Source organism: Achroia grisella, unplaced genomic scaffold, assembly GCF_030625045.1.
Source record: "Achroia grisella isolate CSIRO2021 unplaced genomic scaffold, CSIRO_AGI_Agris_v1 utg283, whole genome shotgun sequence".
Taxonomy (NCBI): Eukaryota; Metazoa; Arthropoda; class Insecta; order Lepidoptera; family Pyralidae; genus Achroia; species Achroia grisella.
Genome location: NW_026712771.1, coordinates 814,710 through 840,682, shown reverse-complemented (window position 1 = coordinate 840,682; position 25,973 = coordinate 814,710). Strand labels below are relative to the sequence as shown.

The following is a 25,973-nucleotide window of genomic DNA, read 5'->3' as shown; positions in this document are numbered from 1 at the left end:
TTAAAAAGGAATAAGCTCTTTTTTCGTTGAAAATACCATTGCTGTAAGGTGATTCCACAATGTGGTTGTGCGTGACAAAAAGTTTCTAGAAAACCGCACTGTGAAGGACTGCCTTTTCTGACGGGTGGTACGGTGGTGAAACTCAGTAGCTGGTATTAATCCGAACAATTCCTCAGAACACTCCCCGTGATATATGCGGTAGAAAATGCACAGAGATGCAATATCACGCCGCAAAGCCAATTATGTGAATCAGATGTTTTTATTATTACAGGAATACTGTGAAATTTAGTCATATTCAAGTTAAATATAAAAAACCTGGTTAAGTGTAAAAGAAATATCAGTTAACATTAGTTGATAGTAGTATTTTTTATTGCGGTATCTTTGTCTACATCCAAATCCTTTTTCAAAAGGAATCCGCATCTGAAATAAGATAAAAATGTATTTTTTTAAATTCTGTATCAATTATTTTAATACTATGAAGATATATAGAGATAGAATTTTCGTTATTAACTTCTAAGAAGCATTTAAGTGATGCGGTCACTAGGCTTGTTCAGTTATCTTGACTTGGACCCAAAAGTGCAGTTCGAATCTGGCCTATACCAAATATATATACTTACTTTGTATGTCAATATATATATACTGTGTGTGTCTAGTGGATGTGTAAGCTCTATCTAGCTACACACTGCTACGCTATCATATTTCAAAAACGCAGTAATAATATAAAATGTAGCCTAAGTGTTATTCTGACGCATAAGCTATATTACTGAAAAGTTTCTTCAAAATCCGTTCATTAGTTTTTGCGTGAAAGAGTAACAAACATTTCGTGATTATAATATTACTAGATACTCGCCCTGGATTCGCCCGGGTGTACATGTATTATACATATAAACCTTAATCTTGAATCACTAAATCTATTAAAAAAACCACTTGAAAATTTGTTGCGTAGTTTTAAAGATTTAAGCATACATAGGGACGGACAGACAGCGACAGCGACTTTGTTTTATACTATGTAATGATTATGATTTTATTCTAGAGTGCTGGTTTTCCTATAATAAAATCTTTGCAGAATGTTCATTCATTCATTCATAATTTAAGAGCTACGCTCTTGTCGGTGGAGCTCTTGCCACTTTCCGCGATCTTCCATCATGCTCTTTAATTCTTGATACGACACGACTCCCATTTTGTCCTCAATTTATATATCTATATATAGAATATATTTGCAATTATTTTTTATGATTCAAGAATACCTTTATTAAGGTATCTAAAAACGCAATAATAACTATAATGTATAAAACTTTCTTAAGGTATCTAAAACCGCAATAAAAACTATAAGGTACAAAGTTTTCTTACCTCAACGTAAAGAAATATACGACCTCGATTAGACTGAGGAACGAGAACCCGAGGAAGAGACCCAGCAGTCCGCCGCAGTTCGCCAAGAAATCCGTCAGTCCGAACAACTCCGACCGACGCATAGACACGAATTTGGGCTCTTTGAAGTGTAATTTTAGTCTCGAATACTGAATTCTATGAAAGTTAAAAAAATTCGCTTAAGATAGGTGTAATTTTTTTATAAAAGTACTCATGAAATTCACTAGATCAGGGGTGTTACATTTCACTGACATGAATAGAATAGAATAGGACAGGATAGGATTGAACAGAATAGAATAGAACAGAATAGAACAGAATAGAACAGAATAGAAAAGAATAGAACAGAATAGAACAGAATAGAACAGAATAGAACAGAATAGAACAGAATAAAACAGAATAGAACAGAGTAGAATAGAATAGAAAATAATGTATCCAAATAAACCTACAGGTGTTTAATAATGGCTAGTCAGGTAAATTCGATATTGTCTACTAAGCACTGCCGCGTCTAAACTTTGTCACCTTACATTTTCCTATTGTCATTTAGTATATAAGATCAATATTTTTATGTACCTTTTGTCAGATCATTATCATCTATAATATAAATCGTCTCAATCGACAACAACGTACTATTTTTTACTCGTATTGCCGAACATTACGATTTGCTATCAAAAGAATCATCAGCTTTATTGCTTTTGAGAGTTATTTATAAAATACGGGTAGAAAGAAATAAATTCGGAAAGAATTACCCTTCAATTAGCTTCGACAGATTTGTTTTCTTCAGTGTCTCTATTTGTCTTAATATGTCTTTGAAATTGTAATCTGAAACAGTACTGTCTGCATCGTACTCTATTGAATTGCAGGTTGGTAAGCAGGAGCACGGATCGGAGCCTTCGTCTATGAAATCGTCGATGACTCTTTTCGCGAAATCCACTGAAAGAGTGTTATTTTTATATTATACTAATTGATCCGACTTAATGAATTCAATTATCTACGTATTAATTCTCATTAATTCTCTCATTCATAGTAACAGAACAATAAAACAAAAAAAAAACATATGGCCGCAAATATTTTACTGACTAATGTAATATTTAATAATAATAATCTCAGGACAATTCACACAGCACCATCTAGTCCCAAGTTAGGCTAGCTAAAGCTATATATTTTTTCGTAAATACGAATCGATACAAACAATCATACTCATGAATATAAATGTTTGTGCCGTGCGAGGAATCGAACCCGCGATCATCGGAAGTAAGGTAACAACTATTATAATCTAATATTATAAATAACATAGTAAACAATAATATGTATATAAAATAGTTGGTGACTTAACAGAACTGATATTTATTTAAGAAAAAACTAACCACGAGCTAATCCAATGCACTTTGCTTGTTCACTTGTGCAAATTGATTCGCTGTCGTTATCTGTAAGAGTAATTTTTATTATATACATATTTATTTTATTATATACTTTTATTATATACTTTTTATTATATGCCTATGTTCGCGACTATTGTAAATATTTGATTATTGTTAGCTTAATAAAATTTATAATTGTAGTAGTTTCAATTCCCTAATAGGTAGAATTAAATTGTATTGTATGTAAAGTTTAAATTAATAAATAAAGGAGCGAGTAGAGGTGGTCTTTTCGCGCTCTCCGTCCCGCTCGCACCTATGTGCGTAACACAATCGTTACCTAGTACGTGACACGGTACGAGCGGGCGGAGTATAAATATAGGTGCCGAACGCGGCACAATTCATTCCGCTTCCATCGCTAGTACAGACCACCGAACTCTGCTCGAGAGGATAATTACACTTGTCTTTCTTGTTTCCACCTGCACCCGCAACCTACAAACAAGTACGGGGAATAGATACCCGTACATCTGGTCCTTCGAGCCGGATTGTTGGAAGAAGAAAGCAAGACTGCACAGAGATCAAGATCACAGATGCCAACAACAAGAAGCCAAAGAACAGCCATGGAAGCTCAATCAAACGAAGAAAACACCGCCGCCGTCACGTCGCCTGTCGCCGCTACGCCGACCGTCGCCGCCACTACGTCGCCTGCTGCCGCCACTACGTCGACCACCACGACGTACACGTCCTCGGAACCTACTGCTACCACGGAGACTTCCGCGGAGACTTCTGCGGAGACTACCACAACAATTCCAAGGGCGCCGCGCACCACAGCTTCAAAAAAGAAGAAAGAATTGGCTAAAGCCAGAGAAGAATTGCTACGCAAGGAGGTAGAACTGGCCGCCGCACGCGTCGCAGCATTGGAGGCGGACACGGACGACGAAGAGGAGGACGAAAATGAAGAGGACGCCGCCACATTAAGAAGAGAGGACTACGGACTGGATTCGCCGGACGAGCACATTGGCACTCACAATGGAGCCGCACACAGAGAGGACGACCGCCGACTTGCATCAGGGGATTAATATCTCATCGATACCCGCCGGAGAGGGAACGAAAGCGCCGCAGCCGCAGCCGTGCAGCGACGCATTCCGACGGGACCATGCAAGCCACAACGGTCCGAGGGAAGACTCCATAGCACCGATGATGCCAACGAAGAAAGAAGAGGATTCACTGAAAGGGGGCATCGACTATAAGGAATTGGCGACTGCTATGACTATGGCAGCTCGCGCAATTCAGCCCTCCACAGTGCCGCGAGTCACAGAACTACCACCCTTCAACGGCGCGTCAAGCGAATGGCTGCCCTGGAAGATGGCCTACGAAGAGTCTGCGGGGCAGCTGACCGAGCAAGAAAACTTGGGTAGATTACGCCGGTGTTTAAAGGGTGCGGCCAAAGAGGCTGCACACTGTCTTTTCGTTGGGGATACGTCTGCAGCAGAAGTAATACAATTACTTGCTACGAGGTTCGGCCGTCCAGGAGCACTCGTGATGGCCGAGATGAATAAACTTCGTGCGCTGCCGCGGCTGTCAGACAACCCCAAGGACATCTGTCTATTCGCATCCAGAATAGCCAATGTCACTGCAACAATTCAAGCCCTGAAGAAGAACCACTATTTGTACAACGAAGAAGTGACAAGATCCATCACGGAGAAGATGCCTTCTGCGCTACGATTCAAATACTACGACTTCGTAGCAGAACAGCCAGCTGATCAACCGGACCTGATAACGCTCTCCAAGTTCCTGCAAATCACCGCAGCCAGGTGCGGTGACTTCGCACCCGCCGAAGTAATAGTAAATGAAGACCGGCGGGAGCCAGCAACGAAGAGAAGCGTGAAAACATACATCACGCAGGAGAACCCGACTTCACCGCCGTGTCCGACGTGCAACAGGGAGGGACACGCACCACCCGACTGCATCACTGTGAAGAACGCCGAGCCACAAGCAAGATGGGAGATAGCAAAAAAACACAGGCTATGTTTCCGTTGCCTGAGGATAAAAAGATTTCGTCACAACTGCAAGACGAAGAGATGCAACGTTGGTGGGTGTACACACCTACATCACCCACTCCTGCACGTCGACACTATAGAGAAGAAGGACAGCGAGCCCTCCGATATAAAGCAGCCGCAGTATAGAGAAGATAAGAAGATCGCATTCCTCAAGATAGTGCCGATACAAGTGATCGGTCCCAAAGGAACGTGCGATACATACGCACTCCTGGACGACGGCGCAACGTGCACCATCATCGAAGAAGCAACAGCGAAGCAAATCGGCGCCACTGGCCCTCCCGCACCCTTCTACATAGAGGCCGTGGCCGGGACACGTATAAACGCCGATGAATCGAAGCTTGTCCACTTCACAATACGGGGACGAAGATCGGAAGATCATGCCGTGTCTGCGCGAACCATGAAGAAACTACTGTTATCTCCACAAACAGTATCACGCAGCGCAATAGAAGACTGTCCACACTTGTACGATATAATAGATCAGCTGACATATGAAGAAGGTCAACCGACGGTTCTGCTGGGTCAAGACAACTGGCATTTGCTGCTCGCACATGAAGTCAGAAGAGGCAATAAGACACAACCGGTCGCATCACTCACCGACCTGGGTTGGGTGTTGCACGGCACGGGAGCGGCGAGAGCGAGACAGCAAGTGCACAGAATCAGTCACTTAGTCGACGGGCAAGAAAATGAAGAATCCATAGAGCGATTAATGAAAGAACACTTCGCTCTCGAATCACTGGGCGTCACACCGAAGCGCTCATACAATGAAGAGGAACAACGCGCGCTGAAAATATTGCAAGAAAAAACTCGCCCGTTACCGGCGGGAGGCTACGAGACCGCGTTGCTATGGAAACGCGACAACGCAACGCCGCCGGCTAACTACGACTCAGCAATGCGACGCCTCGAGTTAATTGAGAAAAAACTCGACAAGAATGAAGACATGAAGAACAGATATAAACAGCAAATTACCACGCTGTTAGAAAGGGGATATGCAGAAATCGCCCCACCGGTGAAGACTGAACGAGTATGGTACCTGCCACACTTCGCTGTCATCAACCCACAGAAACCGGACAAGCTGCGCATCGTGCACGACGCCGCCGCCAAGACAAGGGGCATTAGTCTCAACGACATGCTGCTGTCGGGACCCGACCTACTCCAATCACTACCTGGGGTCCTCATGAGGTTCCGACAGCGCCGTGTGGCGATCACAGCGGACATCAAGGATATGTTCATGCGTGTCACAATACGAGAAGAAGACCGAGACATGCAACGGTTTCTATGGAGAGGAGATCGACGCCAGGGTCCAGCTGTCGAATATAGGATGAAGAGCGTCATCTTCGGGCCACTTCGTCGCCATGCACGGCGATATACGTGAAGAACAAGAACGCCGAACTACATAAAGAAGAGTTCCCGGAGGCGGCTGCAGCGGTGGTTGTCAATCACTATGTTGACGACTACCTCGCTAGCTTCGACACTGAAGAGCAAGCCGTACGAGTCTCAAGCGAGGTCGCCTACATCCACAGCCGGGCGAACTACTATCTTCAGCGCTGGGCATCGAACTCGCGCCATGTACGAGAAGAGTTCTCACATAGAAATGAAGAGAACATGGTGCAACTCGACGCTGAGAAGATACTGGGTATGGTGTGGCGGCCTGAGGAAGACAGTCTCGGGTTCAACTTCAACGGGAACAAACTTCCGTTACACATCATACGAGGCGAACGCACCCCAACGAAGAGAGAAGCCCTCCGCGCCGTTATGTCGCTGTTTGACCCATTGGGCCTGGCCACACCCGTCACAATACAAGCCAAGAAGATATTACAAGAAACGTGGCGCACGGGTATCGGCTGGGACACCGAACTGCAAGAACGGGAAGCAGCAGCGTGGCGGAGCTGGATATCGCACGCACAGCAGTTACCCCACTTGGTAATACCACGGTGTTACCCCGGTGTGGCGACGGCATATACGACGGAGCTTCACACATTCGTCGACGCGAGCTCAGATGCATACGCCTGTGTCGTATACTGGCGGGCCGTATGCGTGACCGGCGAGGTACGTGTGTCACTCATCGCAGCCAAGGGAAGAGTGGCCCCTTTGAACAAGGTCACCACTATACCACGTCTGGAGCTACAAGCGGCCGTACTAGGGAGCCGCCTGTCACGCACGGCTGTCGAAGAACACGATCTGAAACCTGCCCGTCGTGTTTACTGGTCGGATTCGCGTACCGTACTGTCTTGGTTACGCACCGGGCCGCGTGCATTCAAGCCCTTCGTCGCTCACCGAGTCGCTGAAATTATGGAAGATACGAAAACGAACGAGTGGAGATGGGTGCCGACGGCCGACAACGTCGCGGATGATGCCACACGCGACGTGCCACACCACTTCACTTCAACACACAGATGGTTCCGGGGGCCGCAATTTCTATATCGACCAGAAGAAGAGTGGCCTCATGAAGACGATTCCCACCAGACGGAAAATACAAGCGAAGAGCGCGCCCACACAATACAGCTACAACACCGGCGGGAGCCCCGAGCTAAACACGGAGTCATCAAGTTAGAAGACTTGGTGCTGGTGGCGGACGGCAACCTGCCTCGGAACTCCTGGCCGCGCGGCGTGGTGGTGGCTACGTATCCGGGACCGGATGGTGAAATACGGGCGGTCGACGTGCGCACTAACAAGGGGATACTTCGGCGGCCTACGAAGAAATTAGTAATCCTGCCAATCGAACAACGCGAACTCGAAATAAATACAGCTTAGCTGCGGCGGGAGATATGTTCGCGACTATTGTAAATATTTGATTATTGTTAGCTTAATAAAATTTATAATTGTAGTAGTTTCAATTCCCTAATAGGTAGAATTAAATTGTATTGTATGTAAAGTTTAAATTAATAAATAAAGGAGCGAGTAGAGGTGGTCTTTTCGCGCTCTCCGTCCCGCTCGCACCTATGTGCGTAACACAATCGTTACCTAGTACGTGACACGGTACGAGCGGGCGGAGTATAAATATAGGTGCCGAACGCGGCACAATTCGACACTCCGCTGACCGACGCGCTAGCGAACGCACGTATGTGCTCGCTCGTCCCGCCGCCGTCTCGCTGTTCTCTGCTCCCTCGAGCAAACCACCGCGCGCGCGCACGTAGCGCAGTTACGTTCGCGCGTTCTTATTCATATACTTCGCCGCGTGTTAGGTGCACTCGGTGCACCTAGCGTGGCCCGGGGCCTCCGTGTCCCGCGCCGACCGCGGCCGACCGCGCTCTCGGCATCCGTTCCGACACAGTGCTACCGGACTTTCCGCGTGTGTAGTGTTGTGTTGTGAGGACTGAAGGAGAAACTCTCTTCGTTCAAGTGAAGTGAAGTGTTGTGTGTGGACGTTCAGTGGCACGGACTGTCGTGAGTTAGGGAGGTGCGTCACGCCTATTGCGCGACGCGCCGATCCGAGCCGCCGCCGCTGCCACCAACACCCGCCGACGCCTGCTGCCTGCCGCCCGCCACCGACGCCACCGACGCCACCAAGTAGGTTCGCTTAGGTACACATTTTTCACTCAATAAGATTAGTGATCTTACATATTAGAGTCACATATCAATAGGCACTCACCCCCCTGCCTCACCCGGCAGGGAGGCCCCCGCTGACACCGTCGGCTGCACCCGCCGACGACCGTCCTTATCTTAAGTACTGACTTACCCTATTGTTTCATTGTATTGTATTGTTATTGTGTTGTATTGTTATTGTATTGTTTTATATTACTATTTCTACTCTTATTCTATTCTTTTGAACAGTGGTAATTAACATTACCACTGTTCAAAAAAATGTCCTTATCAGAGGCCGATATGCCTCTGTTCTTCCAGTTCCTGGAAAAAAAGTGTCCCGGCATCTTAAATGCTTTTATAGCATTCAAAGCCGCCAAGCCCGTCCACTTAGTGTACAGCTCGCCCCCCGCGTCCCCAATGATGACTCAGACTGACACTGACGAATTCGAGGACGATTCCCAACGGCTCCCGCCGCTTCCCCCGACCCAAGCCGACCAGGCCGATCCCGCCTCTCCGTCCATGGAGCAGGACGACTCCGTCGCGGAGCTTGACGCTCCTAGTATGGAGCTCGACGCCATCCGCGACGGCGACGTCCCCTCTCCCATCCCCCCGGTCTCCTCAGACGAGGACGATTTTATTCTTGTTGGCAACAAGCGTGCCAAGAAGACCCAGGGCTCCCAGCCAGCCAAAACAAAGCGTGCCCATGACGGCACCGCTAAAACCGCCCCCGGTCCGAGTGCACGCAAGTCGCACCCCGAGACCAAAGCCCCGCCCCCGTCATCATCCAGGACAAAAGTGCCTGGAACACCGTATCCAATATGCTTAAAAACAAGCATATCAATTTCAGCCATGCTAAGGCTACCTCAATAGGGATCAAAGTATCAGTCCCATCATCTGACGACCATCGTCGTCTCACCACCTTCCTGCGGGAGAAAAACATAGGTTATCACACCTATGCTCTCGAGGAAGAGAAAAAGCTCCGCGTTGTAATACGCGGTTTACCCAAGGAGCTCTCAACAGACTCCATCCTTGAGGACCTTCAGTCCCAGAATTACCCAGCGCACGAGGTACATCGTATGTACCAGTCGCGCTCACGCAACAAGGCCGCTATCGACCTTGTTCTAGTCGTATTAGATTTATCCCCAGAAGGCAAATCGATCTTTGATATAAAGAGCATTTGCCAACTATCCTCGCTCTCCGTAGAGGCGCCTCGCAAGCGTACCTACCCCGGACAATGCCACCGTTGTCAGAACTACGGGCACTCTGCCCGTAATTGTTTCGCTCGCCCACGGTGCGTCATGCCTAGGCGATCACGCCACCGCAGATTGCGGCCGTAGGCCCAACACCCCCACGCCCCCCAGTTGCACCCTCTGCCTCACAGAGGGTCACACCGCGAATTACCGCGGTTGTTCACGCGCCCCACGTCCCGCCAAAAAGAAGGCCACCCACACCCAGGGCAACCGTGCTCCGGCACGTGCCCCTGCCAAGGCTCAAACACAACCCGAGCCGCTCGTACCCGCCCCTCTGCCTGCTAACAATGCCTGGATTAAACCCCCGGCAATTGTAAGCAAGGTAGCACCCAACCCGCCCGCCCAGAAAGCCCCGCCCGCCCAGTCGGCCCCGCCCATGCCCATACACAAACCCGTCCCCAAAACACTGCCCGCGGCCCCCAAGGCCAACGGCAGCTCCCTCGCGCAGGACTTCGCATTGGTCGCTCGCTTAGCCAGCACCATCGACCCTAACGAGATTGCCCTTCTGGCCTCCAAGCTCCGCCTGTATAAGGAGTCGCCCCAAAATAGGCTCGCAGCCGTCTGCGAGCACATCGGCGTACTTACCGCCATCCTCAATTTTAACCTGTAATTATGGGTACTCGAGCTCAGAGAGAAAAGCCTCGGTCCGTTCGAATAGCGTTTTTTAACGCGTTCGGATTAAAAAAACAAAAGGAGGAAATCGCCTCCTTTCTCACTGACCACCAAGTCGATATTCTCCTCGTGCAGGAGACCCTACTGAAACGTTCAGTCCGCGATCCTAGAATCGCCAATTACAACTTAGTTAGGAACGACCGCACCGCCTGTAGAGGCGGCGGTACGCTCATATACTATAAACGGTCCCTACATTGTATACCGCTACAAACACCGCCTCTCACTCATATGGAGGCCTCCGTCTGTCTTCTCGGCATGACCGGCCACCGACCGCTCGCCGTGGCATCCGTATATCAGCCTCCCGGCAAACTACTGCTGGAAAGCGACCTACGCGCCCTCCTAGATATCAACAGCGCCACCATTCTGGCTGGCGATTTGAATTGTAAACACACCCGCTGGAACTGCCACGTGTCCACGACAAACGGCCACAAACTAGACAGACTAGCCGACTCGCTCGAATTCGAGATAATCGCCCCGCTCCGCCCTACTCATTATCCCCATAACGTGAACCACCGACCCGACATACTGGACATGGCACTGCTGAGGAACGTAACCCTACGGGTGAGCTCCCCAGAAGTCCATGCCGAGCTTAACTCGGACCATCGACCGGTAACCCACCTTCTGGGCCCTCCGCCCGACACGCCACTACCAACCAAAACAATAACAGACTGGCAACGACTCGAGAAATCTCTCGAATCGACCGACACACCGATACTAAACCGTATTCCCGACGTCATAGAGTCCACCGAGGACACTCTCATTGCGATCGACTCGCTTACTAACCACCTGCAGTCGGCAGTCAAGGACTGCTCCAGGGAGGTACCGGCGACGGACGACCGTCGCTGGCAGCTCCCCGATGACGTAAGGAGGTTAATAAGCGATAAGAACGCAGCCACTAGAGCGTACGATCGCTACCCCTCCGAACCGAACCGGGTGCGCCTGCGAGCCTTACAGCGTAGCGTTAAGGAGCGCATCGCGCAGATCCGGGACGGCCGGTGGGGCAAGCTCCTAGAAGAGATAACGCCATGCCACACCGCGTACTGGCGCATAGCGAAATCTCTCAAAACCGACCAACAGACAAACGACATGCCCCCGCTAGTCCGACTCGACAACACTATAGCCTTCTTCGACGAAGACAAGGCTGAGTGTCTAGCGTCCAACTTAGAAGCCCAATGCTCCCCCAGCACGCTCCCAGTCGAGGCAGGTCATCTCGAGAAGATAGACACCGAAGTCGAACGCATCGCGTCCACCCCGCCCACCAAATCCCTCTCACCAGTCACGCTTGATGAGGTCAAAACGCTAGTTAAACAACTACCTATCAAAAAATCACCCGGCTCAGACGGCATATCGAATAGATTAGTCAAAAGTCTGCCATCCCAACTTTTGTTATTACTCGTCGCTATTTTTAACGCGGCGCTGTCCAACGCTATATTTCCAGACAGCTGGAAAGAAGCCGTGGTCATTGGCATCCCCAAGCCCGGTAAAAATAAATCCGACCCGTCCAGTTATCGTCCTATCAGCCTCCTCAAGGCTATAGGCAAGCTGTACGAGCGAATCCTCCTCGCCCGCCTAAAGGAGTTTATATACTCCAAAGGCCTGCTCATCAATGAGCAGTTTGGCTTCCGAGCCAAACACTCATGCGTCCATCAAGTGCACCGCATCACGGAGCACATTCACAAAAACACTCTGTACTTCGCCACCAAGTCCCCCAAAGGCGGTACAGGCGTCCTATTTTTCGATGTGGCTAAGGCTTTCGATAAAGTCTGGCACAACGGCTTGATTTACAAGCTTCATCAGTTAGGTGTCCCCGACAGGCTAGTACTCATTGTACGAGATTTCCTGTCGAATCGCTCTTATCGCTACCGTATAAACGGAGCGTTATCCGACCCGCACCCCATACGAGCCGGCGTCCCTCAGGGCGCCGTCCTCTCTCCGATGCTCTACTCGTTGTACACCAACGACATCCCCAAATTCTCCGACTTAAAAGTCGAAATATCGCTGTTTGCCGATGACACGGCTCTCTTTACATCCGCCAAGTCCCGTGCGACAATAGCCAGACGGCTTCAGAAAGCCGTAACGATACTGGGCGAATGGTTCCGCCGGTGGCGCATAGAAGTCAATCCCGAAAAAAGTGCAGCAGTGTACTTTAGCAGGGAATTCGACTCTATGAATCACCCGATCGAACTATTCGGCCAAAACATCCCGTGGGTTTCGAAAACGAAATATCTCGGCGTCACCCTAGATAGGAAACTAACGTTTCGTCCTCACATCAAGCGTGTCCGCGACCGAGCCGCCTTTATACTAGGGCGACTCTATCCTTTTATTAACAAGCACAGTAAAATGTCGCTTCGCAACAAGCTGACATTATACAAGGCTTGCATCCGTCCCATCATGACCTACGCTAGTCCCGTATTCGCCCACATACCCTACTGCTTAATCAACAGACTGCAGGTCATTCAGAATAGGTTTCTGCGTCGAGCCACCGGTGCGCCGTGGTTCGTTCGCAGCGTAGATCTCCACCGCGATCTTAATCTGCCCTCCATCAAGCAGTTTATGAAGGAAGCGTCTCGACGCTACTTCGACTCTGCCCAATCCCACCCTAATCCGCTTATAGTCAGTGCGGTCGACTACGCACCGAGGAGTAATATCCGACATACGCGACAACGTCGCCCGAGGCACGTTCTCATTGACCCCGACGACCCCATAACGGCAGGTAACCTCCCCACGGGCCCACCCGTTCCACCCCGACCACACTTTTACACACACACACGACACCGTCCTCGCCGGCGAAGACGACGACCTCAAACACACAATATCGCGCATTCAACCGGGCGCCTGCGCGCGCCCGGGCGCTCCACACCGGCGCCCCCGGGCGCCCCTCCGATCGATCCCCCATCCAATTCAAACGGGGATCGAAATTACGACGGCCTGAGCCGAGGTTCGAACCCCTAGTGGTGCCCTCAGACTAAAGTCGTATCCGTCAGTTGGCCTTCAGCCGCTCCATAAGTCCTTCCGCGGGTTTGGAGTGCCATCTGCACTCGCCCCATAACGTCCGGTGAAGCTGTAAAGGCCAGCTACGGCCAACAGCATTAGAGTAGTCCGAAAAAAAAAAAAAAAAAAAAAAAAAAAAAAACGGCACAATTCATTCCGCTTCCATCGCTAGTACAGACCACCGAACTCTGCTCGAGAGGATAATTACACTTGTCTTTCTTGTTTCCACCTGCACCCGCAACCTTACAAACAAGTACGGGGAATAGATACCCGTACAGCCTATCTTCAAGAATAAGGGTGATGTTCAAGACTGCAGCAATTATCGAGGAATAAAGCTTATGTCACATACTATGAAAGTGTGGGAGAAAATGATAGAGAGACGCTTGCGAGAGGAGTGTGATATTTCACAAAATCAATTCGGTTTTATGCCTGGTCGAGGTACCACGGATGCCATTTTTGCACTACGCCAGCTGTGCGAAAAATACCGGAGTGTAAATAAAAATTTGCATATGGTATTTGTCGATCTCGAAAAGGCATACGACCGAATTCCCCGTCTAGTTTTGTGGTGGGCCCTAAAGAAGAAAGGTGTACCAGGGAAGTATGTAGATCTGATACGTGCCATGTACATTCGGTCTAACACATACGTCCGATCGGCGGTAGGTGCCTCCGATAAGTTCAGTGTGGCGGTAGGCTTACACCAGGGTTCGGCTCTAAGCCCTTACCTCTTCCTCATTGTAATGGATGCTCTGACATCGGACATTCAGAACTAGGTACCCTGGTGTATGCTGTTTGCCGACGATATTGTGCTTGTTGGTGAGGATGGAATCGAGGTCCAGAGTAGACTAGATAGATGGCAAGAAAAACTGGAGAGTGTTGGCTTGAAGATCAGCAGAACTAAAACTGAATACCTATTCTGCGATTTCGGCGGTCTCTCCAGTTTCAAGCCTATCTATCTAAACGGTGTAATGCTTCCGGTCTGCTTCGATTTTCGGTACCTCGGTTCAGTTATTCAGAACAATGCCGACATAGACCGCGATGTAAGGCACAGAATTAGTGCGGGATGGATGAAATGGCGACAGGTCTCGGGAACGATATGCGACCCCCGAATGCCCTTGAAACTAAAGGGTAAAGTTTATAAATCTATCATAAGACCTGTCATTTTGTATGGATCTGAATGTTGGGCCGTAAAGGGGATGGACGAAAGGCGTGTGCATGTGGCAGAAATGCGAATGTTAAGATGGATGTGTGGGGTTACCAGGAATGACAGAATAAGGAATGAGTATGTATATACGAGGAAGTTTGAAAGTTGCGCCGGTTATAGAAAAGTTGCGAGGTAACAGATTGAGCTGGTATGGGCATGTTATGCGGAGGAATGAGGACCATGTCTTATGGAAAGTGTATAATATGAATGTGGATGGATGTAAAGGGAGGGGACGCCCTAAGAAAAGATGGATGGATTGTGTGAAAGATGATATGAATAAAAGAAGAGTATGTTTAGATATGACGACTGATAGAGAGCAGTGGAAGAGAATGACATACTGCGCCGACCCCAAATAATGGGATAAAGGCAAGGCAATGATGATGACATATGTATATTTAATATAAATCATAAGACTGCCGTATGTTATCAAATTCTTTTCTGTCCTGAATAGAAATGAATTTGAAACCAAACTTAGGTTATCTACTCGTAGCTTCATCTAACACTACAAAACTAAAACGTATCTGACTATATCTAAGTCAGATACGTTTTAGTTTTTAAAAACGAAGTATCTGGTAGTGATGACTTAGTTTAGCTTCCTGGTAATGAAAATTTTGAGATTCTACAATATAATTTGTTACAGACACACAAGACAATGCCTATAGATAAAAAGGATAAATAAAAAGTAATAATTACTATAAATGTTTTTTTAAAACTTAAAGATGTAATAAACACATACATAAACAAAAAAGAAATTAAATATAAACAAGTACAAGTAAAAGATAACGATACAGAAACGCGTAATAGCTAATGTTTAATGAAAAGGATTGGCAAACAAGGTTTGATGGGAAGTGGCCAGATATATACATAAACTGCACGACAGGAAACACGTCATCACGTGACGCCAATGACACTTCCCATGTGATATTTCGGGGGACGAAGATGTCATGCTTTGATCTTAGTAATATTAGAAACGCAAATTTCTGTGTGTATGTATGTTTGATACTCTTTCCCGCAAAAATTACTGAACACATTGATACAACTACAGTAATATAGCTTAGATATCAAACTAACATATAAGGTATAATTTAAAAGAGATGTGTAAATTGGTGGAAATGTCAAGTTCGATGAAGACGAAGCTGAGCGGGCAATATGGTATAGAAATATAGTAGAAAGCCATTTAATTATAGCGTTATGCAGGTCCCATGTGAATGTCATATTAGCATATGATATGTGTAAAGTGTGATGCAGACGAAGTTACGCGGGTCAGCTAGTACACAATAATTTTACCCTTCAAACTAAGAGTTCATAAACATACCTGAATGGCAGCTTTCAAACTAAAACACCGAATGACGGCTAAAATAAACCCACGCAAATACAATTGTACAAAATTTGCCTTAAATATACGAATATCGATAAAAAATTAGAAATTACTCACGCGGCATGTAGAATGCGACACAACCGCACTGTTCGTATGTGAAATTTGAATGGCACTCAAGCATGCAATTAGTGGCTGTGTAAATATTGAAATAGTGCAACTGTCGTTCCGCTGGGAAGTAGCATTGTCGTCTAGAAAACAAAATATTTATTGCTACTAATTTTATATCCCGATTAATCAATTTTATCGAATGTGGAATCCCATTTCAGTTTTTCTTTTTGCAACAATAATGTAAACTAGGAATTGGAATTACATAATGTATTTGTATTATTTTGTTTATTTCCGCTACTGTGAGATCAAAACGTTCTAAATTAATAATTGTCGGAAATTGATATACTAGTGAGGATGTTGGTAACGCATTAGGTAGTGGTGGTCAAATTGCTGCACTGAATGTTTATGGTCTCGCATATGCTAATAGTATTGAATTGAACAAAATAATACGTTATGTAATTTCGATTAATCATAATCATGCGGTAAAGGTAGCAGACAGAAGTTAATCTAAATTAATATTACAGGAAGAAATATTACATTTCTTTATTATAACGCTGAAGGTATAATTACTAATGTCAGGAACCACTGATTGCAATAAAAACAATCTTTCAATGTAGAATAGCTCTAATAATAATATTGGAGCTAGGGTATAAGGTATATAATGTCACGATACAATCAATAGAAACGGAGCATCAATAAAAATGTTGTAAAGCCAGAGAAAATTTATTCCATCTGTGAGCAGATGAAAGATCGCGTATCTGATGACAACGGAACAAACTGAAATGTGTTACTAGTTTTTTAATATTCACTTACCTAGAGAAAGTTAATTTTTGGCAAGTATCATGTATTTGTAGGATACAACTATTATAGTATTAAGAACATGTAATTAGTAGATTAACGTACGCTTTAGGGCTGTAGTCTTTTAAACTGTTGGTTGTTGTTATCATCTGAAACTTAAGACCCAGAGATGTGACTCGTCTCGGCGCCACCGAGTAGTAATATTGAGATGTCAGTGGTTGATCAGCGGGATGCTGTACGAATATCTAAAACATAACATCAATTTAGTAAAATAGATATTAGAAAAGAGGTAGTTATTAAAAAAAATCCAGGATACGGATGTGGGTCAGGACTTAATAAAACCTAAGGTCTTTAATTATACTCGGAAAAATATTGGCAATCAAGCGTTGCATCCACCTCAACAACGAAAACGTTAAAAATGCCATCAAATAGCTCAATTAGTACTAGTCAATTAGATATTTAGAAATTTTTGCAATAAACATATTTTTTCTATTCAGCTTTTCTATTAGTATTTTCTTTTCCTAAAACGAGCCGTCCACAATAACTTTAATAATATAAAAAAATACCTTCATAGAATGCTAAATTGTTTTATCATTAAAATGGAATTTGGAATGCACTATAAGAAGAAAAAATAATGGAAAGAGGGTAAGGGGAATACCAAGACATAGTTATATCTAGTACATTAAGGACAAAATTGTAGTCGAGTTGTATATTTAAAGAGAATAAAGGAAGATTGTGGGAAGTGGCAAGAGCTCCACCAACAAGAGTATCGCTCTTTAATTATGAAAGAATAAATATAAATATAAACGTACTTTGAAACCTTTATTGACGATATTACATAAACGATCATCGTCATTATCAGGTACTCTAAGTATGACGTCCAATTCTGGCACATGTCTGGAGTCCTAAATGTGAAAGAAAATTGAGTTTATTTTATTATTTATTATTATTTATCTTTACGGTTTGATGAGTGGAAATTTGGTAATAAACATACAGTTCACTGAAGCATCATCTGCTTCTTCCTTTACCTAATCATTTGGGGTTGGCGTAATATTTTTTTCTTCCATTCATTCATATTTGTTCGCAGTCATCTCGTTATTAATTGTCTTTCTTGCTTTATCATATTTCACACAGTCCATTCATATCAATTTCGGCCTTCCTCTTTCCTTATAACTATCCACGTTCATATATAACACTTTCTTTAAAATATTCTTTTGATTTCTAGGCATTTCATCTTAGCCCCCAGCATAATATCTTAATCCAATTTGCAATATAGGAGAGTTACCATGTAATGATTATATTTGGAGAAATCCTTAGGGCTGTTCATGTATATAGGCGATGTTTACCATCCATCTCCATATCATCAGGTGAGATATCAGCTGATATGAGATAGCAGCTTATATAAAAATCATTAAAGTAGATCAGTTTCTATTGTGATCAGATAGATAATGTGTTTGTTACTTCTGTTTCTAGAATCGACATTATAACCACGAGATTGATCGACTGATGAATTATGACTACTAATGAAGAAATGATGTTTATCATCCATTTCCATATCATCAGGCAGGATATAAGCTGGTTTCTCATATAAAAATCATCAAAGTAGATCAGTTTCTATTGTGATCAGATAGATCATGTGTTTGTTACTTTTGTTTCCAGAACCGACAGTGTAATCACGAGATTGATCGACTGATGAATACTAATGAAGAAATTTGAGTATACAAATATATGTAACAGACTAGGTTCTTTCCATCTATAGTAAGAGATATAGCGTAAACATTGATTTTATATTATACATTATAATTCCTCATCCTCATCATTATGATTAAAGAGTTTATTTACCATCCCTCGGCGTGGATAAGGGTCAGGGTCTCTGGAGTAGCCTTCAGTTAAGTTCCATCCATGACTAGGTGTTTCAGATGTGCTGTAGTTATATTCCTTTTGAACACTGTAAAACATAACTCGCACTTTTTTATCGAATTGGGTGTTATTTTGCGGATGTCCATATCATTACTTAATGGATTTATATCATTTTATTTAATTCCGCTACCATTAGCATGTTTGAGATCACAAATATGAGTGTAGACTCAAAAAGGGTCGTAGGAGGAAGTCTGGCTGATCACTACATTGCCGAAAAAATGCAGGAAAGCAGACTGCAATGGTACGCGCACGTGAAAAGAAGACCACCTGACTACGCTGACAATCTGGCGCTACAGCTTTCCATCCCCGGTAAAAGAGGCAGAGGCAGACCAAGGAAGCGGTGGGAAGATGTAATTGTTGGAGATATGGTGGAGTGCGAGGTTTCTGAAGACGATGTATGGGACAGGGAAAAGTGGCGGAGAAAAACAAGGAAAGCTGACCCCATCACCATGTGGGATACAATGCTGGGAAGAGAGAGAGACTTAATAAGTGTCGTAATAATTTTATCACTAATAGTAACTAGTAACGGTGGTCAGGTTTCGGATCAACAATGCAACGATCGGATTTGATCACCAATAGAGATGGTCGTAACGATATAGTAAGAAAGGAAGTAAATAACGCGATGATTGCGAACAGGGATGAATGGAAGCGAAAAACATATAACGCCGACCCCAAATAAATGGGATAAGGAAGAAGCAGATAATGAGAGATAGTCGTAACGTTTCCAGTAGGGGTGGTCAGGTTTCCGCACCAAATATTTGTGGTCTCTCACATGCTAATGGTAGTGGAATTAAAAAAAAATAATATAAATCGATTTAGTTAATCTCTCTCACTATTCATATCTAGTGGAATTGAAAGATACTTAATACATGTAGAAAACATTCAGATTAGTAAAAAAAAAATATTATACGGGAATCGAACCTGCGATCTTTAAAAAGTAAGGCCGTGTGACTAACCGCTAAATAACTATTCTTACTTGTCCATATTAAGTACTTCAGTTGTCGCAAGTGAGTTAAAGTTGAAACACACTCCTTCGTCCGTCAGAACAGTGGAGAACAGGTCAGAGCATGGCACCGAGGAGTTTCCTCGCCACGAACACATGAACATGTAATCTTCTATCGTGGGTGAGACCTAAAGCAGGCATCAGTGTACTTAAATTCAAATTTAAAAATAATTTATTCATATAGCACATTTGAGCCGCTTATGAGCGTAAAAATTTTTATGTTATAATTTTTTCCCTACCGTCCAGTTCGATATATAGATCGAATTGAGAAGAACAGACAAGTAACTCTATTGAATAACTTTTTTTACGCCCGTTTATTTACATTGTAATTTAGGTGTCTATGTGTAATATTAAATGAAAATCCAGTGCATGAACAACTATTGCCAGGCACGCTCGTCGTTCAGGTAATCATTTTGACTTTGCTCAGTAACTATGATTTAACAGTTGTTTTGAATTTATTTAAGGGTAATTCCTTTGGTATATTATTCTAAATTTTATACCAATTCCCATAAAAGACTCACTATTTATAAAAAAAATACCATTAGAATATAATAGAAATTTCTTTATTCAAATAGACTTAAATTTAAACACTTTTGTATTGTCCAAAAAAAATTTTTAATCTACTACTCATTCGGAAAGTTTTCTGATTACAAGAAGAACGAGAAAGAATATACATATACACATCAAAAAAATAATTTTAAACGTAATCTAACTGTTTGTTTGTTCTTTCTCTGAAACGGCTGCACCGATTTTGACGAGACTTTCATTCGCAGATAGCTAATATTATCCTTATAATATTAGCTTTATAATAGAGGCTTTAAAAGAAGTAGAGAAATATTTTATTATTTTAATTTAACTCGAACGGGTATTCCTCTTGACTTCTCTATCTGCCTGTGTATGTGAGATATGATGTATATATAAATATATTAATAATGATATGGTTACCTCTAAGAAACTCCGAGTAACCGACGCATTCGAAGTTTTGCGCCCAATTTCAAAATCGGACATTACATCGTTAAGTTGACAAATAAGACTAATATCTTGAAGTTTTATTCTTGCCGCTTCCACTTCTTTTGTTATAGTTGTACTAAAAAAACGAGATTTGAATTTGATTTTTTTTTTCTACAAGTGACGGTTCTTTGCAACCATCGTGCATCGGTTAGCTTAAATAGCTCGATAGATACATCAAGCCATAAGCAGAATGTCATAGAATAATTATGACATTCATATAATACATTGTTATAAAATAAATTTAAATTTCGAATAATAAAAAATCGAATTCTTGATATGACACTACTAAATTTTAATCAGCATTATTTTTACCGCCAATTAATTACCAAATTTCCTTTTTTTGTTCATATTCGTCCATCTCCTTTTCAGTGATGGAACAGGCACAGATTTATCAAATTTCCATTCGAAATTTGAAAAGAATTTCTTTTTCTTAATACTTAGTTTCGTTTATATTTTTGCTTGCCAGTGTTAACTATTATACTGATATGGTTTTTTTATTATGGTTATTTAGTATATCATATTATGTTTATATGATATTATAGAAATATTAATCATCGACACATTTTGTTATTAAAATGTAATGTAGGTAACAAAATATGTAACTAAACGTAACTGAGTATTACAGCCAAATAAAATTATATTTAACTAGCTGTGCCTACGGTATCACTCGCATGTTATTTGTAGCCTATATGTTATTCTAATGAAAGAACTATATTACTATAAAGTTTCATCAAAATCGTTCAGTAAAAGTAAAGTAGGTAAAAAGTAGTTGCGTGAAAGAGTAACAAACATTCATCCATCCATCTACACATCCATACAAACAAACTTTCGCGTTTATAACATTACTAAGATTTTGCTCACCTGTTTATAACGTACTTAATGTATTCATTTGTGAAGTTGTATATAGTACCTCTAGTTTTTATTTCTGGACAGATCGTTATCGACGGAAAAGGCACCTGAAATTTAGTCAGAAATAATTATATATAACAAAAGAAACCTAAGAATCTACAGCAGTATCTATCTACTGATGTATAAAAACTACGTAAGAATCTACTAATACGTCTGAGCCCAGACGATGGTGACAGCTCGACAAGATAGTGTAGAGTCGTGATCCTCAGCAGTGAGGACCGATCAAGGAGAAGATGTCATATCAATCTATATATTGTAATCTAAATATATATAATTCAAAGGTGACTGACATAGTGATCTATCAACGCATAGCCCAAACCACGGGACGGATCGGGCTGAAATTTGGCATGCAGGTAGATGTTATATAACGTAGGCATCTGCTAAGAAAGGATTTCGATTAATTCTACCCCCAAGGGGATAAAATAGGGGATAAAAGTTTGTATGAAACTTTCTCAATATTAAACCAATCGAGCTGAGACTTTGCATGCATAAAGCTACTATGACGTAGGTATCCCTTAAGAAAGGATTTTGATAAATTCCACCCCTAAGGGGATAAATTAACGCAAGAGAAGCCGCGGGCAAAAGTTAGTATATACATATGATACTTACCATTTCAACTGGCACAAACTTCTCACTGAAACTGACTATGACTGGACTAGTTTGCCATTTGATCCAAACGTTTCTTATTAGTAAGAAACATAGTACCACACTCAGTAGGAAGGTCACCAGCCAAAACAACCTACGGATTGCAATATTATATAGTGAAAATAATCTATCACATCAAAAACATAAATGTGAAATGATAGCCGAGTTTAATATTATGATATATGCCTTGATTGTTGACTTCTACGACAAAAGAGATGAGATCTAAATGGGTGTCAAGTTCAATGGTCTGTCCTGAAATGTATTTATAACAATATAAAATATCATTTCTTCTTATAACTTAGGATAATATACTGTAGCCTAAGGTCTGACTTGGCTAGTTTTCATATACGAAATATACTGTAATAGTTGATCAGTAAAAATGACGATATTTGGATATTAATATCTAAATAACCGTTTGAGATATGTTTATGAAATTTGGAACACATATTTATCTCGCAAGTCTCAATATATGAACCAAATTTGACAGGTTTATGTGAAAGAGTTTTTGAGTTATGAGGGGGTCAAAAGTGGCTCCAAATGGTTCGTGTCTAGATATGTATTTACAAAATAAATATATCTATTTATATCAGTTCAGTATCAGTCTGTGTTAATTGTCCAAGGCTATTTATTATATTTTTGTAAACGGTTATCTTTTTCCATCACACCGCTCGCTATCGACAGTGAATTCATAGAAATGTCACTCTAAAAACTAAAATAGTTTTATGTTTTCAAATTTCAAATATTAAATGCAAAATAGGTATTTTCAAAATACCATAAAGATATAATATAAAATTAAAATTATTACCTGTATATATACCTATATATGCACATATCTCATATCTTTTCCTCATTCAACCTACAACATATACACTATTATAATTATAAGTAGAAAATATATTAGTTTATATGCGACCAACATATCTTAATACTTTAATATAATTTATGATCATGCATGTTGGGTTTACAATAACTTAGTACATACATCAACTGAACATCTTAATCTTAATATAATATTATAAACGCGAAAGTTTGTGAGTACGGATGTTTGTTACTATTTCACGCAAAAACTGCTGAACGGATTTTGTTGAAACTTTACAATAATATAGCTTATGCATCAGAATAGCATATATGCTAAATTTTTAATTGAAATTTAACGCGGGTTAGTTAGTTCATAATAAAATTGTCTATCTATATGTTTGTTTCTAACATTTTTGGGGTTAAATAGTTGAGACGTCAAATAACAACGTAATATCGGCGGAACTGTTCAGGTATAATGACTGTTACCACTTACAGAAAGGTTGGCTTTAGCTTCGGCTATGCCATTCTACAGTAACACATGGTTTCAGTGATTTAGTCTAGTCATGTTAATTCCGATGGTTATAGGTTCGATTCATATACTCATGCATATAATTATAAATATGTAATTATGAGTTTTTCGGTCTCGGTGGTCTAGCGGTTTAACACTCCGCTTTACTTCCGATGGTCGCGGGTTCACAAACATTTGTATTCATGAGTATTATTGTTTGTATCGGTCTGGGTGTTTTCTTTGTAATTTATGTATGTAGTTACAAAAAAGTATTTGATTATTGTTATCAGTTGTCTAGTAATCAAAACACAAGCTTTACTTCTCTATTATATATATATACAAGAGCACTGCGTACATTAAATCATATAACGGAGCAAATAGATCTATTTTCTTGTTCTCTGAATGAGTTCACGAAGATCGCTTTATTTATTATAAAATACAATTAATTTTAAAATATATATATATATAATTAGTGTGATTGGTCTCGGTATTTTCTATGTATATTATATATGTATTTAAAAAAAAAGAGTATTTCAATCAGTTACGTAGTACCCATAACAGTGTGTAGTTTATGTTTGGTTTTTATTTATATATGGTATTATGTCGTAAATGTTTGCTTTGTGTTGTCCGCCTGGATTTATGTATGTATGTGTATTATTATTATTATTTTATTATATTTATTGTATATAATCAAAACACAAGCGTCGTGGCACCCCGTCACGATTATATATATATATATATATAATTATTAATATAAAATGTAAACTTAATTTTCTAAAAATATTTATATATGTATTTAAAAAATTTTCTTTCAATCTTTTTCTTTCTTTCTTTCATAACATAAGCTCTCCTTAGTTTGGGACTAGATAACTGAATAGAATTGAATTCAAAAAATTCAAAAATTCAAAATTCAAAAATCATTTATTCATGTAGGAAATTTTAGCCGCTTATGAACGTCAAGTTTTTACTTTAGAATTTTTTTTCCCTACCGTCCAGTTCGGTATATAGATCCAATTGAGAAGAACTGGCAAGAAACTTGAATTGAATTGAAGAATTGATTATTATTATTGATTAGCTGTACTCGGAACTTCGTCCGCATTTATCTTTATTTTTCTAAAATAAAAGTAGCCTAACTTACTTCATATTACATCAGCTACCTGCTAAAAAAAGTCCCGTCAAAATCAGTCCAGACATTTCAGAGATTAGCCGGAACAAACAGACAGATAGATAAAAATTGTAAAAATTGTTATTTCGGTGTACGTACCGTATTTTTATTCATATGCATGTAGTAAAAAACGGTTATTAGACACAGACACTCCAATTTTATTTATATGTATAGATGTATAGATTATTTTTCTCAGCCTTTGCTGGTTTGTGACCCTATATGGCATGTACACTTCCAACCTTAAACCAACCGGACTTTTTATTATTACTGTTAAAAGATAATAAAATTAGTTACTTTTCAAAGATGTTGAGACTCTTCTCGGCGAGATATCTTAGACCGTGCAGCGTAGTCTTCGATGCGTAATCTGTTAGTAAATCTTTAAACAGGATTTTCCTACTTTTGCTGCGACGTTCTGATTTCTTCTTTATATTTGTTCCTTTCCTTGTGAGGCAAAATTTATAAACGAAAGAAAATTAATTGAAATTTTATTACATTTGACATGACGACCTCGGTGGTCTAGCGGTCAAGCACACCGCTTTACGACCGATGGTCGCGGGTTCGATTCCTCGCACGGCACAAACATTTGTATTCATGAGTATGATTGTTTGTATCGGTCTGGGTGTTTACTATGTATAATATCTTGTATAATTCTAGTATTTACAAAAAAGAAATATCTGTGTATATGTATCAGTTATCTAGTGCCCATAACACAAGCTCTAGATAGCTTAACTTGGGTCTAGATGGCGCTGTGTGAATTGTCCTAAGATTATTATTATTATTTTATACAAAACCTTGCTTTTTTAATATAATGTTATTAGAGACATATATTATGAATAAAACTGTTACTTTTTTAAACATTCCTATTCTATATACATGTACTTTGATAAAGAAACCAAATTCGAAAGAAGGCGGTAGTTTCGCCTCTTAAAATGACCATGTCAGATTGACCTCCACGCGGTTCCTCCTGGAAACCATCATGATAAATTACTGGTAATTTTTTCATTACAGGCAAACTAACCTGATCTTATATTCATCAGTGGAGGATGATCCAGCATACACCGTTATCGCAGGTGGGTGCACCATTCCATATTCATATACATATTTTTAATATCTTATTGCATGAAACTTTGCTAATTATTTTGACTTCAAATACATTGTGATGAATAATGAAACCTAATAGACACATCACGGGATGAATATAGATTTTTTTTATGACACAGGGGACAAACGAGCATGCTCAGCAGGCTCACCTGATGGTAAGTGATTACCGCCGCCCATGAGCACCCGCAACACCAGGGGAATTGCAAGTACGTTGTCGGCCTTTTAAAAAGGAATAAGCTCTTTTCTTGAAGGTTTTAATATCGTATCGGT

The 25,973-nt window shown here is 41.7% G+C and overlaps 1 protein-coding gene across 1 annotated transcript; it reads right to left on the bottom strand.

The window, feature by feature from the left end:
* Window positions 1–347: 347 nt before the first annotated feature.
* LOC131843184 (pickpocket protein 28-like) lies at window positions 348–25,685 on the bottom strand. The gene is made up of 15 exons (XM_059191800.1): window positions 25,621–25,685; window positions 24,897–25,043; window positions 22,096–22,225; window positions 21,439–21,533; window positions 20,512–20,653; window positions 19,540–19,694; window positions 18,486–18,591; window positions 17,456–17,548; window positions 16,749–16,888; window positions 15,855–15,985; window positions 2,733–2,792; window positions 2,115–2,298; window positions 1,939–1,994; window positions 1,351–1,546; window positions 348–420 (listed from the first exon to the last, which is right to left on the bottom strand). The coding sequence occupies exons 1-15, from the start codon at window positions 25,683–25,685 to the stop codon at window positions 348–350; spliced, it is 1,773 nt and encodes a 590-aa protein (XP_059047783.1).
* Window positions 25,686–25,973: the final 288 nt, after the last annotated feature.

Bases quoted from the DNA above. Each gene is read 5' to 3' on its own strand.
- LOC131843184 (XM_059191800.1), bottom strand. From the start codon at position 25,685: ATGGTGCACCCACCTGCGATAACGGTGTATGCTGGATCATCCTCCACT. The intron at 21,534-22,095 runs GTAAGTATCATA...ACTAAATTTCAG, and splicing joins AGTTTGTGCCAGTTGAAATG to GTGCCTTTTCCGTCGATAAC. The intron at 17,549-18,485 runs GTAAATAAACTC...TTTCACATTTAG, and splicing joins CTTATCCACGCCGAGGGATG to GACTCCAGACATGTGCCAGA.